The 20,795-nt window shown below is 29.0% G+C and overlaps 1 protein-coding gene across 1 annotated transcript; it reads right to left on the bottom strand.

Annotated features, from left to right (window-relative positions):
• Window positions 1–17,338: 17,338 nt before the first annotated feature.
• LOC111690265 lies at window positions 17,339–18,363 on the bottom strand. Its single transcript, XM_023452717.2, has 2 exons — window positions 18,209–18,363; window positions 17,339–18,144 (listed from the first exon to the last, which is right to left on the bottom strand). Exons 1-2 carry the CDS (start codon window positions 18,275–18,277, stop codon window positions 17,455–17,457), a joined length of 759 nt encoding a protein of 252 aa, XP_023308485.2. The 5' UTR covers window positions 18,278–18,363; the 3' UTR covers window positions 17,339–17,454.
• Between the last annotated feature and the right edge of the window lie 2,432 nt (window positions 18,364–20,795).

Raw genomic sequence — 20,795 nt, forward strand, 5'->3', positions numbered from 1 at the left:
ATCAAACCATCTATATCAGTAATAAATATTTATGGAAAATTTCAGTTATTAAAAATAAAATGTTTATTGTTAAAAAAACATGATTTTTTAGTAAAAATGATTTGAAATGAAAAATGTGGTCATTAAAAATTGATAAATCTTTTTTTAAACCTTAGAGTTTAAATATTATTAACTTATCAACTCAATTAAGTAGAAATAATACACACATAATAAATATGATTAATTATAAAATAAAAAAATGTAATTTGTATTTCCTATTTTGTTTGCAGTTATTTGAAATTTCAAATCAAAAATCAAGTTTATTCTTTTAATAATGCGGTTTTTTTATCTTTAAAACCGCTAAAAACAAGTATAATTTTTATTTTAAAATGAAAATTATTATCACTTGACCATTTCTACCATTAAATACAAACATGAATACAAGTGGTTATTAGAAACTTATTTGAAATTTAAGTTTTATATTAATATTTGTATGGACAAATAAAACATAAATGATTGTGTGGGTATTTCTTACATTTTATGCCATTTTCATTATTATGCATTTCATGTAGCCCCCACAATCGCGTATGTATTTTGAATTTCATTTAAATAATTAAAAGAAATAAAAACAAAACTGACGAGACTTTATTTTATGTATGTACGATTATGAAGAAAATTTTTAAACCAAAAAAAAATATTTATTTATATTGAAATAATTAAAACTACTTGGCGACTAAATCGTGTTTTTGGTCACGCAAATGACAGCAACAACAACCACAACATACGCTTAGAAAAAAAGTAAATGTTGAAATATTTAAATATTATTTACAAGATTTAAGTTTTATTGTGAAATATTTCTTTAAAATTTTCTATGGGCTATAAGTATGTAAATATAAAGTAGTTTAGAACTTTATTTTTATTTTAGTTGCTGTTAAAATTTTTCTTTGCAAAATTAGAAACATTGTGAAGTATTGTTTATTTTATAAAATTGGAAAAGTTTAGTTTTATGACTTTTTCTTAGTAGAAGAAACAAAAAAAATCATGTCTAAAGTGGATCGTTAATAAATGTTTCTTTATTATTTAGTTATTGGTGTTAAACTTGTTTATTGTTTTTGATTATAACGCAGGTGCACACTACAATAGGTGGTCCCAACACTTGAGTGGGAAATGTGTTAGAGAACATGAATGATTTTAATCAATCTATTCATTTATCTATCTATCTATCTATCTATCTATCTATCTATCTATCTATCTATCTATCTATCTATCTATCTATCTATCTATCTATCTATCTATCTATCTATCTATCTATCTATCTATCTATCTATCTATCTATCTATCTATCTATCTATCTATCTATCTATCTATCTATCTATCTATCTATCAACCTATCTATCTATCTATCTATCTATCTATCTATCTATCTATCTATCTATCTATCTATCTATCTATCTATCTATCTATCTATCTATCTATCTATCTATCTATCTATCTATCTATTCACCTAAGTAAATTTTTGAATAAAAAAATTCAAACGTTTCTTATTTCCGAATAAAATACAATAGGTGTCGAAAGGTATTTACAATTCGTTATAAAACCCCATAACAACAATAACACCAACTGGTTTGTACGTTCAATATTTATAAAGTCGATTTCCAACTTTTTTTGTACGTGAATACTCCTCGTATATACAAGCACAGCTACATACATACGAGTGCTGATTTAAATGCTTATAATTATTAATCGTAAGCAAACTGGAACTACAGCTTTTTTGTAGTCTTTTTTTGGGTTTCATTTCTATAAAATACTCGTATATTCTGGTTTCATTTGTTGACTTCAAAACGACTTTTATTTATGTTTTGTTTTGTTGTTTTTGCAGTTTAAAAGTCGTCTTGAAAGAAAATAAAAAAACAAATCAATCTGTTTCTTTTTTGTTTTTTGTAGGAGAAATATAAGAGTAATATTTCAACAAGGGTCAGGGTTATCAGAATGTTTTTTTTTAATATTTCAATTTATATATAATAAAAAAAATATTTACATTTACGCATAAATAAGAACTTTTTAAGATTTCCTCATATCCACTTTTAACAAAAACTTTTTCATTATAATGATGAAAATTTATATAGGATTTTAAAAATTTATTTTCTATTTGACAAAATTTCACTTTTTTTGCAACATTATTATATATTTTGTTGCTTTTAAATACCGTTTGATTGTTGTATTCTAGTATTTTGTAAATAAATATTATTGTATGTTTACCCGTATCTAACAAATAAATATATTTACGTCAATGTTTTTGTTTTTCATTATTACTACAAAAAGTATCTGCTGTCGTTTGTATTCTATTATTACCAGTATATGTATTAAGTAGCATTATCTATTCAAAATTGTGTAAATTATATTACATTTCTTGTTTTTTCCTTTATTTTGTTGCCACATTTTAGATTAGATAAAAAACATTATTTATTAAGTACCAAAGTACTTTCTGTGCATGAACGGGTTTATATTTTTAGAATTATTCGTCAGTTTTTTTTCTGTCACAATGAACTTTTTTTCATTTTGAATTAGTTTTTTTTTTGCTTCTTAATAACCATAGATTATGTGATTAAAATTGTGGGAAATGATAAGCAATGTACTATGTCTGTATATATTATGCACTTTTCCAAAAAACGTGTCAAAATAAGTTGAATGTCATCTTGAATTTAAATTATCTTTTATCAAATAATTATTGAAATAATTTAGTTTAAAAGCTTTAAAAATGCTTTTTTTAATTAAATTAAAAATGTTTAGAAAAACTAATATTTTAGAAACTCAGGGTTAAGTCCGGGTTGTATATTTCTCGCTAAAGGAGTAAATTATACTTAAGTTTTGAAAATTATATAAAAATTTCCCTTAAAGCCTTGAAGGGCTTCAAACCCTTTTATTTGAAATACTATAGAATTTGTGATCAGAAGAAGATAATAAAACTAATTAAGACTCTTTTTCTTAACTCGTTGACTCTCCATCAAAATATAATTCACAAAATACCCAGATGCACACTTAAATTTGAGTACATACTTCGTTAAATTTTATAAATTTTAATCAAAAATGTTGTTTATATAATAAAACTATATAATTTTATTGTTAAAACAATGTCGAAAGATTTTGAAAAAAATATATTATACACCGATTTATAGTGAAAGAAATATTGAAAAAATAACACTATATGACGGCTATAGACGTTATTTTCATCTACGAACGACCTCGCTCGACGTCTTTAGCCGTCATTTATGTCAACGTGTTAAGGGTTTTGCAATGAAACAGCTTTTTTTGAACTAAAAACTGCTAAAAGTACTAAATAGTTTTAGTCTGATATTTGAAGAAGTTTATAAAAGATTAATGAAGTGGAAACATAACATTTCATTCAAAATCATTTCAGATCATTAAAAATTAAAAAATCGGAATATTTGCCAATTAGATCAAATGTTGCAAAACCACCAGCAGAGAAAGGAATTCTTGTGCCCTTCACTGCTGGTGGTTCAATGACGTGGACTCAGTACATTTCAAACTAAAAAGTTTTCACATTGTACCAGCATAACTTAAACATATTTAATCGATTGAATAAGTAACATGCTGTTTACTTAAAAAACACATTATTAATGAAATGTTATAAAAATCATTTTAATGAATACTTTTCTCAAAAAAATACTTCATAAATCCCTTATAGAAACAAAATTTTCGATTGTAAAAAAATACAAAAAAAAAACTATAAAGAAAACGTAACGTATTTCTCTGTTATGTGGAATGTTGGGGAGGGAGGTCATTGTTAAACTCGAGTACTATATAGACTTGCAGCAAATAACAAACAATACGGAAAAACTATTCATTCAGACACAACAGTTTGTTCCCATATGATGATTGTGTGAGAACTTTTTCGTGATATTTTTAAACGAAGAAATGGAAAACAACCCTCTGGGCTAGAATGAAGATTTCTATAAAACGACCGAATGTGTTTTTCATTTTGTATGTGCTATATGTAGAAAATATTGATTTTTTTTCTTAAAACCAAGAAATACACACTTAAATGATAATGGAAAATTCTTAATATGTATTTTTTTCTGTTTCTTACAATGTGGTGGTAATTGAATGAAATGTTGTAAGTATTTTAAATGTCAATTTGATAAGGTACTCAAACTCAAATTTGTGGAAATTGTATAAATTAATTTTTATTTATATAAAATTGCATTTCAACAGCAATTAATAGAAAATTGTGTATATTAAAGAATTTTTTTCTTTTGTTAAGTAACCAGATGTTTTGAAAGTAATGGTAATTTTGAAATAATTTAAAGTAAAAATTATAACGGATATAGGAGGGTATATTCTTTGGGTTTTTGTTTTTATCAAACTATGAATATAAAACCGTTATAAAATTAAAATAAACATAAATATTTGAATTGTTTTCTATTCAAATTACTTAATTAATTCAAATTACATATGAAAAGAATATTTGGATATTTTTTGATAAACAAACGTATAAGTCAATAGAATTATTCAAGGGTGACATAAATACATACATATGGCAAAGGATTTAGTAGCTTAATTTTGTTCATGTGAAAATATGTAATGCCAAACTAGGGGTATCAAGGTATCAGTTGGGTCTTTTAATTTTAATTTTCATTCTATACATATTTCTTCCATTCCAGGAGTTAACTTTTAAGATTCGTTTTTAATAAAATTTTGTAACATTAAAGATTTATGCAAAAATTATCTTCTTAAATTAATAAGCACTTGTATGGGAGTTTCGCGTTATCGTTGACCGATATTGTCCATTTTCACTACCAAACTTGTATAATTTATTAAGAATATTTTTTTAAAAATTTTAATCTCTTACTAGATCGTTTCCTCTCCACCCTCGACGGATATGTCTAGTTCGTCTTATGCTATGTATACATGGTTGTTAGATCTTACAACGTTGACAGTAAAATGTGTAATAACAGTGTAAACTTACAAATGTTGTCTTTCAATATTGTCAGTAATGCTTTTTCTGACAACGTTACAAAAGAAAAATTGTAAGTTCAGACGATTGTTAGACATTTTCTGAAACATTTTACTGACAATGTAGTAAGATCTGACAACCGTATATCACAGCTTTTTTTCGATGATAGACAAACGACCCAACTTTGATAGATCACTCCTGCATTGTCTGATTAATACAGATTGAAAGTATGACTTTAATGAAAAAGTGCCGCCTGGCTCTCCTGGTTAAGAAAGAAAGACGTTGAGATATTCTTGTCTCAATGTTTACCCCACCTGGGGCATGTTACCTTGGCGAGACCTACGCCTTGGTGTTATTGCAATCCCGGGGTATAAAGAGGTGGCCAATAGCTCCAGTCTGGCCGCGAATGAAAAATTGTTTACATTCTATTTTTATTTTATTTTTAATCGAATGACCTTATTGTGTAAGTAAAAAGTAATAAGTTTCGTATTGCAACTTAATCAACAAAATTTAATATTTTTTTAAGGTTAACGGAAGAAGCCAAGTTAAAATTTATAACTTTTGACAAAAAAAATGCAACGACATACAACAAAATTTCCAATAATGGTGAGGAAGTTCCCAACAAGCTTAGACAGACAATAAAAACACTTTGGGTGACAGTTTTTTTTTTTTGCTTATAACTTAAAGTAGTTAAAAAACTATAAAATTATGGTTGAAATTTCTGTTAATTAAGCTGAAAATTATAGGTTTTGTAAATAAAATTGCAATAGCAGAAATAACATTTTTTTATTACAAAAGGGTAAATAAATAATAGATGTTTTTCTTTAAAGAAAATAAATTGTGATGATGACTATAAAGTGTAAAAGTTAATCATATAACAACTACACGTAACACCTTTTCCAATGATCTCCAATTACATTTGTTATTAAAAAACATAATTAAAAAAAAATCATATGACTTTATTTTAAATATAAATTACAGCTTTTATTATAAAACTTTGTGTTTTTTTTTGCGTTAATTGTTAGCATGTTCATAAAATCGTGTTTATTAATTTTTTTATGTTTGTAACTGTCTGTAGTTTGAATTTCATAAATAATATTTATTTGTATTATTTTTTTGTTGTTTTTTTTTTGGCTTTTTATTGTTAATACTTAATTTTATGTGCTTTTGTATTTCTTTCCTCATTTCACGCGTATAATTGATGATACAATACAAACAAACGAACGAACAAATTTTAGATCCAACAGATACGTTTGTTTATAAGTCTATAAGGTAGTCGTCAGTTTAAAGTGTTTTTATTTTTTTTTTTTTTTTTTGGAATCCGGTTTAAAATGTATTTATTTTTGTTGTTTTCTGTTGGCATAAGAGCCTCTACAATTAAGTTGCTTAGATTTGCGAAATATTAAACAAAAAATTAAAAATAAAAACAATACACATAAATAAACAAATAAACCTACGAGATGTTAAAAGTTTATTAAATATAAGAAAAATGTTTAACCCTTTAAAGGCGGACATCAAAATTTCTTAAATATCTTAACTCTTTAGCACTTAAGACCGTCTTATAAAAGAAATTTAATAAAAAAAATATGAAAATGACGTTCAGTCATTTAAAGGTTATTACAACGATTGCTTTATTTAGCAAGATTATTCTATAAGTTGACCAACAATTCTGGGACATTCTAAGAAATGAGGTTCAGCGATTAAATATTCAGAAAATCCCATTTACACTAAGCTATAAGGATGTACATCAGAACCGAAGAAATACACTATTGGACCTGTTGTGCGCTCCTTTGGCAGAGTCTCTAGTGAGATTCGGACCCATCCAACTGACCTATTGGAAGGTCCGGTAATTATTCAAAGGCACGACATTTTTCTCTGCAAAAAATATATCTGAGACAATCCACATCAAGTAAGACACTTGAACAAGATATCTTACTTAGGATTCTTCTAAAGCAGATCCGTAACATAGGAAATTATGTAACGATTCTTCCGGTTGATTGTGACACCATTTTCTTTTTTTTTCCAAAATTCCCAAAATGCATAACTAATTCATTTTTGACCCTCAACACATGGACACTTAAAGAAATCAGTTGAAGCTTAAACACCAACATGTTCTTTTTTTATAAAGTAAATTTACAAAAATTTCAAAATGTGAAGAAAAATGAAGGATGCAGATTTATTAACCTTTACATGTTGTTACTTCTTTAAAATACTACCACTGAGTTTGTTCTCAAATTTATCTGAAATTTAATACTTTCAAATAAGTAAAACAACAATGTTGCACATGCACTTACATTCCTTCTGAGTATGTTGCAAGTACACACAAAAACACTCGTTTTATTCAGGGTCATTTAAGAGCTGAATGAAGAAGAATAATGATCTGCAGGAGTCTTTTGTTGATTTTCTTGTTGGTGCATAAAACAATATAAGTGAAGAATATTAACTCTAGAGGGGAATTTAAAGAAATGGAAGGGAAGCGAACCACAAGAACAACAACAAAAGAGATAAAACAACAAAAACTTAACACGGAGTAAAGTAATTATGATCTTTTATGTTTAAAAGTGCTTCTCGGCTTTTGTTCATCATCCAGTCAATACTGGCACAACAACAAAAGCAATTTATAAACACTATTTACAAGATCCTTTGTCGGTTTTTTTGTTGTAAATATAGTTTTTGTAATTGTTATTATTACGAGTATTGCGTTGTTGTTATTATTATTATGAGCGCATGAACCGAAATTACATAAAGTCAGACAGAAAAAACATACACAGGGACTGACTGTTATACATATTGTGTATAAGGGAGAAGACCAGCCACTTGCTTACTTAGTCTACCAACAACGACGACAACAAAATCATATGAAATCTTTCCCAACAATTTACACACAGCCCAAGAAATTATTCAAATTATATTCGTTCGTAATCTCCAGGGTGTCTTTCTTTACGTCTCTTATGGATTTTAGTTTTGTTGTTAAACTTACAGCTTAAGTCAACAAATTATCAACAACCGTACTAAACCCAATACCGGAAGACACATTTTCCAAAACTGCAGAATGTAGGACCTATTTGGTTTACCGACTGGAGGTTATCAGTTCTGATATTCCAAAAAAAAACTTTGAGGTTCTCACACATATCACGGACTATAGGACAAAACAAAATTGGTTTCAATATAATACTGTTAAATATGGTTCATAGAGGGATCAAAACAGACGAATTGTAAGAGTATTGCGGACTCTAATGTTGGTGGTCTTCAGTAATACGCTAATGAACAAATGTAACACAGGAAACACATGCATTTTTCCTCCAATCGGCTAGATTTCACCAGTTCTTTTTTTAAAATGCGAAATCATTCAAAGAAATCCTCTGAGAGTATCAACACGCTCTTGTGGAGTGAAGCTTTTGGGCTGCTCCTAGCTGCCATATCCTTAATAAAATGTTTTCCCTAAAAAATCTATTAGCTCAAAATTATATTATTCGAATATCAAATGGGTTCCTTACTAGACATTGTGATCTTAGGTTTCATCAGTCCGAGACCGCGAGAATGCGAGATCGTTCTATGAAATCCTCTGAGAGTATCAACACGTTATCGTGCAGTAAAGGTTATCAACAGGTCCTTATATTTTTTACTAAAACATGGATTTCCACCTAAAGTTTTAAAAATATGTATTCTAATTTCTAATTAGTTGAGAGCTACTGTATTTTATGTATCTATACAATATGTACTGCGTGAACAAGTTGAAACAACTCCACTCTAACGAACAGACAGTAGTGCTTCTCTTGTGTTATGAATTTTTATGTTGTTCGTCTGTCTGTCTGTCTGTCTGTCTGCCTTTTCATCCAAAGAGTTTAATGTTGTATAAAGCAAAAACATAATAATGAAAAAAACGACGACAACAACAAGTTGAAAAGACAGATTGACAAAATATGAAAAAACAAACATTAATAGTGAATTCAAAATTCTTATAAAGAAGACCAACAGGAAGACATTGCATGACTTTTTTCCTTGTTTTTTTTTTTTTTTTTTTGGCCTACGAGTACAACAACTGATGCATATTAATATATTTAATCAAGTAGAATCAAAATACATAAGGGAAAAAACAACAGTAAATGTCATTGGTCCCAAAGCGACAAACGACAACAAACGTCGATGTAAGAAAGAATATTCTAGTAATAAGTCTTTAATTTACATGAAATGGTCATTACATTTGATTGTCAAAATCGATTTTTTTCACTGAAGTATATGTAGTTTTAGCTTTAGTCTGTTTATTTTAAGCTTTTACAATAGCATATTATTAGACCCTTTTTTATGGTTCTTTTCCATACCATTCTAAATGATTTTTTGGTTAACTATAGTCCACATATCGAAGGAGCTCTAGCCACTTAATACATACATAGGTATTTTCTCTTTAAAAGTCTTAAATGAAAATCTTTTTAAATTCAAATTTTCAATTACAGATACATATATTTCTTAAATTCCCATTGCGTAGTTTTAAGTTACCATTTTTGGTAAAAAGAAATAATAAAGTATTTACAAACTGAATGAAATCAAATGACAGCCAAAAAATAAAACGCAGATAAAACTTGCTGAATGAAAAAAACTTTATGTACGTTACAAAATATTGTTTTTCATACTGGAGCAAAACAAGATTTTTGCTTAAACAACAAATACAGTGGGCAACAAAAATATCGGCGAATAAAGATAAACTTTACAATGTAATTACCGTAGCTGTTAGTAGAAATGTTAGTCAATGGGGAAAGTCGAACTTCCTACAATACCTATTTGTTTCCGCAAAAACTTAAGGAATATTATATTCGAAGCAGTAAATTTCCTCTGTCTCCAAACGATAAAGCGAAATTTCTTTTTGTTAGGGTTATTCTAACTTGCATTGGAAGGATATTATTATTCCTACAACCACCTTAAAATATAATGATCGAAAAAAAATCAGTTTCTGAGTCGACTCAGAAACAGAAACTCAGAAAATTACTTTTTTTAGTACAGGCTGCAATTTTCAAGATATTTTGTTGAAGTTTGGATCATACATATCAACTTTCTAGTCTAAGAACGAATTCTATAGGAAATGGTTGAAATTAGTTAATTATTTAAGCATCCATACAACTGGACCTCCCTATTTAGGGGTTCTGATAAAAATAGTTAATTCAAATGACAAAAGTACATAAACTAAATAAAACCATTCGACTTTCAAATGAGGAATATAGAGAATGATAACAGTCTGATATATCTTGCATCCTCTAAAAAAACCATATTAATTGTTGGAAAATTTCCGACAGTTTGAAAAAGAAAACAAACAACCTTTCTAACCATATACAAAATATTGGTATGTATTTAAGTGTATTTATATATAAAAAACATAACAAAAACTGATTGGTATATAAAAATACACACATTTAAGTAAATAGCATAACCGTATGTACAAAGTACAAATAAACATACATACATATTTATGTACATACTCTATATAGAAATACTTTTTTTAGTAACGTATTTTTATCGGTATATGTTAGTTGTTTTCGTCTGTGTCTGGCTGGCATAAGAGAAAGAAAATAAAGAATGAAAGGTTGAAACGAATGTAGTAAGTAAGTAAAGCAAGTAAACCAACAACCGAAAAGGTACCAGTTGGTTACATACTTGTGTAGATGTACAAACATACCCATAGTAAAGAGAAGTTAGTTTGGAGTGTCGTATATCATCAATGTGTTTTAGGTATATAACAATTTTCTTCTATATACTATGTATGTATTTAATATTATAGATGTGACTGTATGTATATTTATGTAGGAAACATATCTACTACTTTTTTTCTCCCTGCTTTTTATATACGGCAGATGTTTCGTTATTTTTGTCTGCCAGTCATCCATCCACCACAGCCTGCACATTTTCGCTTCCATTATTAACAATAATACGCAGTTACTAATAATATCTCACTGTGTTTTATAACGTATTTTGTTTTTGTTATTTCATATCTGAAATATAGGGGTTTAAGATTTGATAGTCAATGTGTTTGAGGAGACAATTTTAACGAAAAATTTTATGATATTAGATATTGTTGAAGAACTGTACAAAAATCTACCTAATGTATTATAAATATTTTGTACTTAGTAATCTTTGATTTGTTTATATGTTGTGAAAAAATAATTTTTATTTAATCGCTTCAATAAATTTATAAAATATACAACAAGGGTTATGGGCCCAGATATTTAAAAAAGATATTTAAAGGTCTAAATAATTTGCAAACATGGGTTCAATGTACCAAATAGAAAAATTAGAAGACAACAATTACGATGGATGGAAGATACATATGCGGAGCGTACTTATTCATTCGGACTTGTGGGGATATGTTTCCGGTGAGGTTATTGCACCTGCAGAAATTCCTCTTCGTAATGAGTGGATTAACAAGGATCAGAAAGCATTGTCGATGATTTTGCTTAGCATGAAGAGATCACACTTGAATATTGTAAAAAATGCGCCTACTTCAAGAGATGCCTGGTTAATGTTGGAAAAGAAATTTCAACCAAATGGACCTGCCAGAAAAGTATTTCTGTTTCGAAAGCTGTTAGCACTGAAAATGTTAGAGGGTACCAGTATGGCTGAACACCAATGTGAATTTACAAATATAGTAGAAAAACTTTTGGAGCTACAAATTGAAATTCCTGACGAGCTTCTTGTAATAATTTTACTTAACAGTTTGCCCGATAGTTACGATAACTTCGTTGTTGCCATGGAATCAAGAGATCGGTTTCCAGATATAGATTCCTTAAAAAATAAATTATCAGAAGAATATGAAAGGAGATTCAGTAAGCAAGATACTGTCGAAGTTCAGCAGAATTTTATGTCAAAATCTAAAAATCAAGGTGCTGTAAAGAAAAATTATGCAAAATCTGACACAAAACAAAAAACTAAACGTGAGTACAAGTGTTTCAAATGTGGAATTGTGGGTCACATTGCACGTGACTGTACGAAAAAGTTGAGTGCATTATTACATGGTATGAACGATAGCAGTTTGCAAAAAGGGACGTGGATTTTTGATAGCGGTTCAACATGTCACATGTGTGGTGAAAGAAATTTGTTTAAATCATTGATACATCACAAAGAAAGAATTGATCTTGCAGCAGATTTCACAATTTTTCAGAAGGAATTGGTGAGATAGAATTAAATAATACGTTTGGAGATGTATTTTTACTTACAGATGTTCTTTATGTTCCGTGTTTGAAATACAACTTTATTTCTATTGAACATTTAACACATAATAATTTATCTGTTATTTTCAAGGAAAACGATGTTGAAGTAATCAATAGTGATAAAACTGTTCAGTTAAGGGGTATAAGAAAAGATCAATTGTTCGTATGTTTCAACAAGGAGTCCAAAAATACTCAATCCAAGAATTTAATGATTAATGCGTCTGATTTCAATCGTTGGCACAAACGTCTTGGACATTTAAATCCAAACAGTATGCTGGAATTGTCACAAAAAGGGATGGTACGTGATTTATCAATAGATAGAATCCCGGATAATTTTGTTTGTGATACGTGTTTGAAGTCAAAAATAACATCTAAACCATTTCCAAAAAGTGCAAGTCAAAGAGGTAATGATGTTCTCGATTTAGTGCATACGGACATATGTGGTCCGATGCGGATTTCATCTCTGGGAGGTGCAAATTACTTTGTTTTATTCATTGACGATTATTCACGAATGATATTCGTTTATTTTCTGAAAACTAAAGGTGAGGTATTAGGAGCCTTTCAGAAGTTTTTGAGTATGGCTGAAAGACAAACCTCAAAGAAATTGAAAGTATTGAGGAGTGATAATGGAAAAGAATATTTGAGTAAAAATTTTTCCTGAATTTAGAAGAACTGGGTATTCAAAGGCAGTTCACGGTAGAGTACACCCCCAACAAAATGGCGTGGCCGAACGCGCCAATAGAACTATTCTGGAAATGTCCAGATGTTTGTTAATTGAATCAGGATTACCAGAATCCTTGTGGTCGAGTGCAGTAAACACATCGGTTTATATAAGAAATAGATGTCCGTCAAGATCGATAGATGGTATTACACCGAAAGAGAAATGGAGCAAAATAAAACCAACGGTTTCTCATTTTCAAACATTCGGATGTAAAGCATATGTATTAGACAAACGTCCAGGAAAATCAAAATTTCAACCGAGAGGAATAGAATGCAATTTTATTGGATATTGTTCCGAATCTAAAGCTTATTGGATGATCGATCTCAACACAAACAAAATTTTCAAAAGCCGTGATGTGAAGTTTGTTGAAGAAAGTATGCTAAATTCAAATGATCGTGAGTATGGTTTTTTTGAACACAATTTATATAATTCTAAAGATCGTAATGAACAAAATAATAAGTCAAATTTAAGAAGATCTGATGGACCAGAGATAATAACATTCGATATGATAAATGAGAATAGATCAAAAGAGAATGGATTAGTAGAAAATGGATCAAAAGAAAATGAAAGTCATAGAAATGCTGATGAAAGGAACATTGTTTTGACAACAAGTAAGAGATCAAATTCAGATATTAGTTCGTGTTATTCTGAAAATGCAATTTCTATGAATAATTCAAATATAGTGAACGATTTTGATGAAAATCCAAATTATAAGATTTTAAGATCAGGTAAAATTATTTATAATAATTTATTGAATTCCCAATGTATCTCACAGAATGAAGATCAAGATGTTCCCATCACCATAGAAGATGTAATGAAAAGCAAAGATAAAGATAAATGGATAGAATCAATGAAATCCGAATACAACTCCCTTTGTTCTCATGGGACATGGATTCTAGTTGAGAGACCTGATACTGTACCAATTATTAAAAATAAATGGGTATTTACAATTAAAAAGAACAAGAACGGTGAAATAGAGAAGTATAAATCAAGATTGGTTGCAAAAGGTTGTAGTCAAAAGTACGGTATTAACTACACAGAAACTTTTTCTCCAGTAACAAGGTATTCCACTGTTCGTATTATGTTGGCATTAGCAGCTGAATTAAAACTATATGCACATCAGTTGGATGTTACAACTGCTTATTTGAACGGTGACATAGACAGTGATATTTACATGGAACAACCTATCGGTTTTGAAGATCCAAATAATCAAGACAAAGTATGCAAGCTTAAAAATCGATTTATGGATTGAAACAGTCAGGACGTAATTGGAATGAAAAATTTGATGAAATTGTCAAATCTATTGGTTTCAAACAATGCAGTGCTGATACTTGTGCATATACAATGAATTCAGGTGATGATTTTTAATATAATAATTGTTTATGTCGACGACATACTTCTAGTTTGCTCAAAATTGGAAGTAATGAACCAAATTAAGAAAAATTTATCAGAGAAAATTAAAATTGTCGATAAAGGTCCAGTGAATTATTTTCTAGGGATGGAGATTGAGAGAAAAAACCCACTGGAACTATCCAACTATCCCAAAAGAAAATTATATTGGAACTTTTAAAGGATAATAATATGGAAGGTTGCAAAACCTGTAGCACACCGATAGATCCAGGTGTTAAATTCAAACTCTGCAAAAACTGCGATAGCTGCGAAAAAGTAGATCAGAAAATATATCAATCTTTGATAGGATCATTGATGTATATTGCAATTTGTTCACGTCCGGATATTATTCATTGTGTGAATAAGTTATCTCAATTCAATAAAAATCCACATAAAGAACATTTATCCGCCGCTAAACACATTTTAAGATATTTATGCAATACCACTAATTGTTCACTTAATTTCAGACCTACTGGCAAACCTCTAACATGTTTTTCAGATGCAGATTGGGCAGGAGGCAGTGATGATAGAAAATCATATACAGGATATGTTTTCATATTAGCTGGTACTGCAATTTCCTACGAATCGAAGAAACAACCCACCGTTGCCCTAAGCTCCACCGAAGCCGAATATATGGCTATTTCAGCGACAACGAAAGAAGCAATATATCTTCGAAATTTATTAACAGAGTTAGGCTTCGAACAACTGGTCAGAAATGCAACTGTAATATATTGTGACAATATAGGAGCACAATAATTGGTTCGCAATCCGGTTTACCATGCTCGAAGTAAACATATCGATATAAAAGTGCACCACGTTAGAGAAATCTACAAAAAGGGTATAATCGATTTGAAATATGTGCCGTCCACTGAAAACACTGCAGACGTATTTACAAAGATTCTTCCTAAGTTGAAATTTAAGGAAAACATCAAGAAGCTTGGCTTTTATTGATTTGGTAGTTTTTAGTATGGGGAGGTGTTGAAGAACTGTACAAAAATCTACCTTAATGTATTATAAATATTTTGTACTTAGTAATCTTTGATTTGTTTATATGTTGTGAAAAAATAATTTTTATTTAATCGCTTCAATAAATTTATAAAATATACAACAGATATTAAATATTAGAAAAATGCAATATGTTTTTTTCAGACCATACATTCATACATATGATTATGAGGGTCTCCATATGATACGGGATCACAGTTAAATATATAAGAAGGATTTGGTTAAAAAGTGGAACAAATGTAAGGGATAAAAAGTATTGTTGTACCCTACACAACTTTAGTGGGGTTTGTAATGATGTTTTCAACGCACAATTATATTGGTCATATACCTACTAATCGGCTCAGAATAATTTTCTGAGTCGATTTAGTTATGTCCATCCGTCTGATTGTCCGTCCATCTAAACCTTTTAATCAAACTACAGGTAGCAATTTTGAAGATAATTTAATGAAATTTGGTACATGATCTTCTATTGTCCCTGGAACGAAGGCATAAAAATTGAAAATGATTAAGATCGGTCCATCATATACAACTAAACTCCCGATTGCGGCTTGTAAACCTTATAATCAAACTCGCAATTTTAGAGATATTTCAATGAAATGGTAAATGATGGTCGTTCCATCATTTCGTATCTCGACAAAATGCTACAAAACCAAGTTCCATACTAGCCTTGATGACCCTTATGAACTTTTTAATTAAAATGCCCTAGCCCATTTAAAATGTCCTATTTAAAATTTGACTTAAATGTCCACATTTTTTTCAACAATAAATCGCTTAAGTATATCTGAGGCAAGGTACAATACATAGTTTAATACTTTATTATGGAAACTTAATCACATTTAATTTTTGTTACAGGTTTAGGGTATTATATGGTCGACCTCGCCCGACTAAAATTTCTTAATTGTTTTCTTTTTAAAAAGATGTACTTGGTCCCACAGTAATACCGGGTTCTTGAATTTGGCTGTGCGCTTTCCAAATCCGAATCTTAATATTTAAGAGAAATTATTAAAGGAATGTCCCTTTTCTAAAAAGCGAAATATTTCCAAACCGATTTTTAGAAAAATAAACAACACAATTAAGAAAATTTCTAATTTTATTAGGACAATGATTTCTTCATAGACTTGTTCAAAATGAAATGCTAAAAATATTAGATATCATTTGGAAACTGTCACCGTTTAATTTATCACATCATTAGTTCTATGTCATACTGACTTCATTTAAGGATTTTAATGAAAAAAACTACAATTCAAACAAAGATTATTAATTTTATAAAACTTCATTCCAAGTATTTTTAACTAAAAATTTAAAATCAATAAGGGTGTAACTATTGATGTACCTAAACTCAGGTAGAGAAAAAGAAAAACATAAAAAATGTTCATTCTAGAACTATGATTTTAACAAAACATTTAAAGGATTAAGACAAACTTCATTGAATGCATTAAATAGAAGAGATTCAATTTCTTACACGTTCATTTAATTTTTCATAAAAGAACTCACAGATCAGCAGGATGTTTATTGTCTGAATGATTGAACAAATAGAAACCTGTGGAAATGTGAGTTATAGATAATACATATTTTGTTTAAACCTCAGGTAGTATTGTCTACGAATTCTAAAACTCGTGCTTAACACATGTTTAATAGAGGTTTCTTAGAAACCCAAAACAAATCCTTTTTGTAGATCGACTATTTATCACTTTTTAGGGGCATAACTAAGTGGATTTTCCATATAAAGAAATAGTTTTGAAATTGTGGAGGTTAATGGTGGAAATACACAGGATGCTAAAAACATAAAAAATATGTGTTGAAGTTTTTTATTCTCCTGCTGCAATGAAACAAGTATTAAGGATAAGAGGTAAATTAGTTTTGTGTGGTCTCATTTTTTATTAAAATATAGAAATGTGTTTAATTTTAATAAAGCAGGTACTATGTAGGGAGCATAAAATTCGGAAAAAATCTATTTTTCACTTAAAATAACTTTTGTTCTCAAAAACTATAAAGAACAATGGCGATATTTTGGAAGAGTTTCGACCACAATATCCTTCAATATTTCTCGATCTTTAACTAAAACAACAAGAATCGAGTTTACGTTATCATGAATTTATAAAAATATCTATAAATATTTATTTAATTTTCTTAAGACAAGCCAACAATACAATTTTGTGATAACAGAAAATTTAAATTTAACTTTCAAACTAGACTGTAACAACATCGACTAGTTGTTTCTTTACATACGTTTGCCACGTTTCCATAGCCTGCAGCACTTCCAGTAAAATTTGCGTTTGCAATTCAATTAATTTATGCTTTTCCAAACCCAATTTCATAACCATATAATCCAATGAACGTTCTCCACCTTCTGCGCTAGTAGGCGGCGCACGTAAATCATCAACCAACTGCACATAATCTTGCAAAATTAGAAAACGATTTGCAGCTGCATCGTTGTCGCGACCACCGACAACTGCAACAGGACCATTATCATTATTCGCAGCAGCAGTTGCTGTACTAGAGGTATCAGCTGTGTTATTTGCTAAAACTGTATTTACTTTGTTTAAATAACGCGTCATTAGTTTGACTTTCGCCGCTATGAAATCACTGCGACCCACCACAACTAAAATTTCATTTTTCAACTGTGTTACAGCAACACGAGTCGCTTGTAGTTTATCATGGGCAGTGGCATTTAGTTGTGCCTGTTTAGACCAAATGTCTGTTAAAATGGGTGAAACTGCAGTAGCAGGCGATTCCGTAAAGTAGGAGCTATCTTTAGTTGTAGTTATTTCCTTACTCTCTTCACTATCTCCAATTTTGAATGAAGTTTTAAATGAATTTTCATTTAAATTCAAACCAAAATCAAAACCAAAGCGAAATATAGAGTTTGCCTGTGTAAGCTGTGGATTTAAAGTTCTTATTTTATATCAATCAGTTTTTTGTTTTATTTAACTATATTTTTACCTTAAAATATTTACCACTTAGGTGAATTAAAACTATAACGAAAAATAAATTTCGTTGCTTGAAAATCATTTTTCAAATACAAAATATCTCTTTGAGAGATTTTTCAATACTAAAATTATAATTGAATCAAAAAATTTTCAGACTCTTATTTCATGCTTTGAATACTTTGAGATTATCAGTAGCGGTAAGGTGAAGATCATCTTGTTCAGCTGATAAAAGAGTAATCACTTTAAAACTTGACTTTAATAATGACGCAATTAAAGAAGATTTAGTACTTTATTTTGTTTCAAATGTGTTAAAAACAATACATACATTTTATTAGAGATTTTTACACTTTTTAGAATATATCGTTCCTATAAAGTAGATATTATATATAGTCTTGACATGAGTCTAAAAATAATATATATTTATTTAGTCTATACAAAAGTCAAACTTTAGTACAAAAAATAGATGAGATTATATCTCAAACTAGATGACGATGGACCAAACTATAGTTCAAACAATGGTCCAGACAATAGTCCCCACCTCATAATGTTCCAAACTATAGTATAGACATAACTATAGTCAAACTACAGACTATACAAAATACTATAGCGCAAACAATAGTCTAGGTAAAAGCTCAGGCTACATTCCAATCAATAATCTAGACAACAACTCAGATTTTAGTCTTGATAATAGTTTAAATTATAGTCTGGACTATAATGCAGTCTATAGTCAACATAAGAGGCATTAAAGTAAACTATGTTCCAGAACGGACTTAATGGTCTAGACAATTGTGCAAACTTTAGCCAAGACTATAATAAGTCTTTGGTGAAAACAATACGCATTAATCTAGATTAAAATCTAAATCACAGTCTAGACACTAGTACAGACTATAGTCCTGATAATAGTCTAGTCCATAGTCTAGATTATTGTCCAAAATTACTGTCCTAAAATTTAGTCTAGATAACAGGCCAGACTATAGCCTAGTCAATAGTCCATACTAAAGTCTAGTTAACAGTCCAGAAAATAGTTTAAAACAAAAAAAGTAAACATTCTTTACTATAATGCAGTCTAAACAATAGATAAAACTTTTGTCTAAATAATATTCCATATTGGACTATATACCAGACTTTAGACGGGACAATAGTATATAAAATAGTCCAGGTTATAGTATATACAATAACCCAGTCTATAATTTAGAACATAGTTCAAACTAAAGGCCAAGTTTAAATATAGCCCGAACTATAATGCAATCTATAGTCCAAACAACAAGCAAGTCCAACTTATAATCAAGTAATAGCACAGCTGAGACCTTAGTTCAGAATATAATTTAACTATAGTCAAAATTATATATGTTAACTGTTGTGATATCTTTACTACGGTCACGATTAAAGATATTTTTGTAAATTAAGTACAATAAAGAAAGAGCTTGAAATAAAAATACGAAAATATTCCTAAACTTCCTGTAAATCAATTTACTACATTTTTTTTTAATACTCAAGTATCTACACTGATATCTGAGAGTAAGTACAATTTACATTTAAAGATGTACTTAAAAATTGCAGCTGCCAAAATATGCCAGACATATGACAGGATGTTCATAAATATGAATAACGCATGCATGTAAATCTGAGAAAAAAAGGTGATTTAATTTTCAACATATGTTGACTGAATATTTTGGATTAAAATAAAGCTTTTCTTAAATTAAATCAGAAGAAGATATACTTTTCACAACAATACTATTCATACATATGTATGTAGATTATTTATCATGTTTTTAACATAGTGATAAAAAATGGAACAAATAAGAAGTAAAATAAACTTTAAAAAAGGTTCAATAAACGCCAAACATAAGGTATAAACTGGATTTGCTTTGAATTTTATTTTTTTATTTTTGGAGACTGATACTATTTATTACTTCAGAGGGAGATAAAGTTTCATAAACTGTAGCCAATGATTCGTTACATGACTGTTGAATTGTTGTTTTTTGTTTTTAATTTATGTTTTTTATTTCAACTACTTCACAACTAATTTAAAAAAGCGATGAAGCTTAAAACTTGTATATACTATTAGAGATATTTGTACATATGTACATACATACTTGTATATTTATTGATTGATTGACGTTTCCAATATGAATTAAATAATGACCAAGCCTTGAAGCTTACAAAGGTTTATTAACACTATGTTCGCTGTTGTATATAACGGGGTTTTTTAATAGAACCTTACGTACGTACATATGTACATATATGTATATGAATGTATATACTAATCTTCTAAAATCGATATTACTAGTTTTTAAACCACATATGTATTTATTTGTATACTAAACGAGGTTTATAGCAAAAGTTTTTTTTTTAATTTATTTTCTTACGAATATCGTTAAGAACCAATGAGAAAAAACATGTTATTATTACAATCTTTATCGTTTTCACTCTCCGAGAAGTTTATGAATCGATTTTTCTGCTTTTTAAGATCAAAATTCCCGAAAGCATATCTGATAGAACAAAAAACATACATCGACATCGATATTCATAATGATTCTGAATATATACATGAGGACCGGAAAATTATAAGTATTATGGAATTCACAATGCGAATTACA

Source organism: Lucilia cuprina, chromosome 4, assembly GCF_022045245.1.
Source record: "Lucilia cuprina isolate Lc7/37 chromosome 4, ASM2204524v1, whole genome shotgun sequence".
NCBI lineage: Eukaryota > Metazoa > Arthropoda > Insecta > Diptera > Calliphoridae > Lucilia > Lucilia cuprina.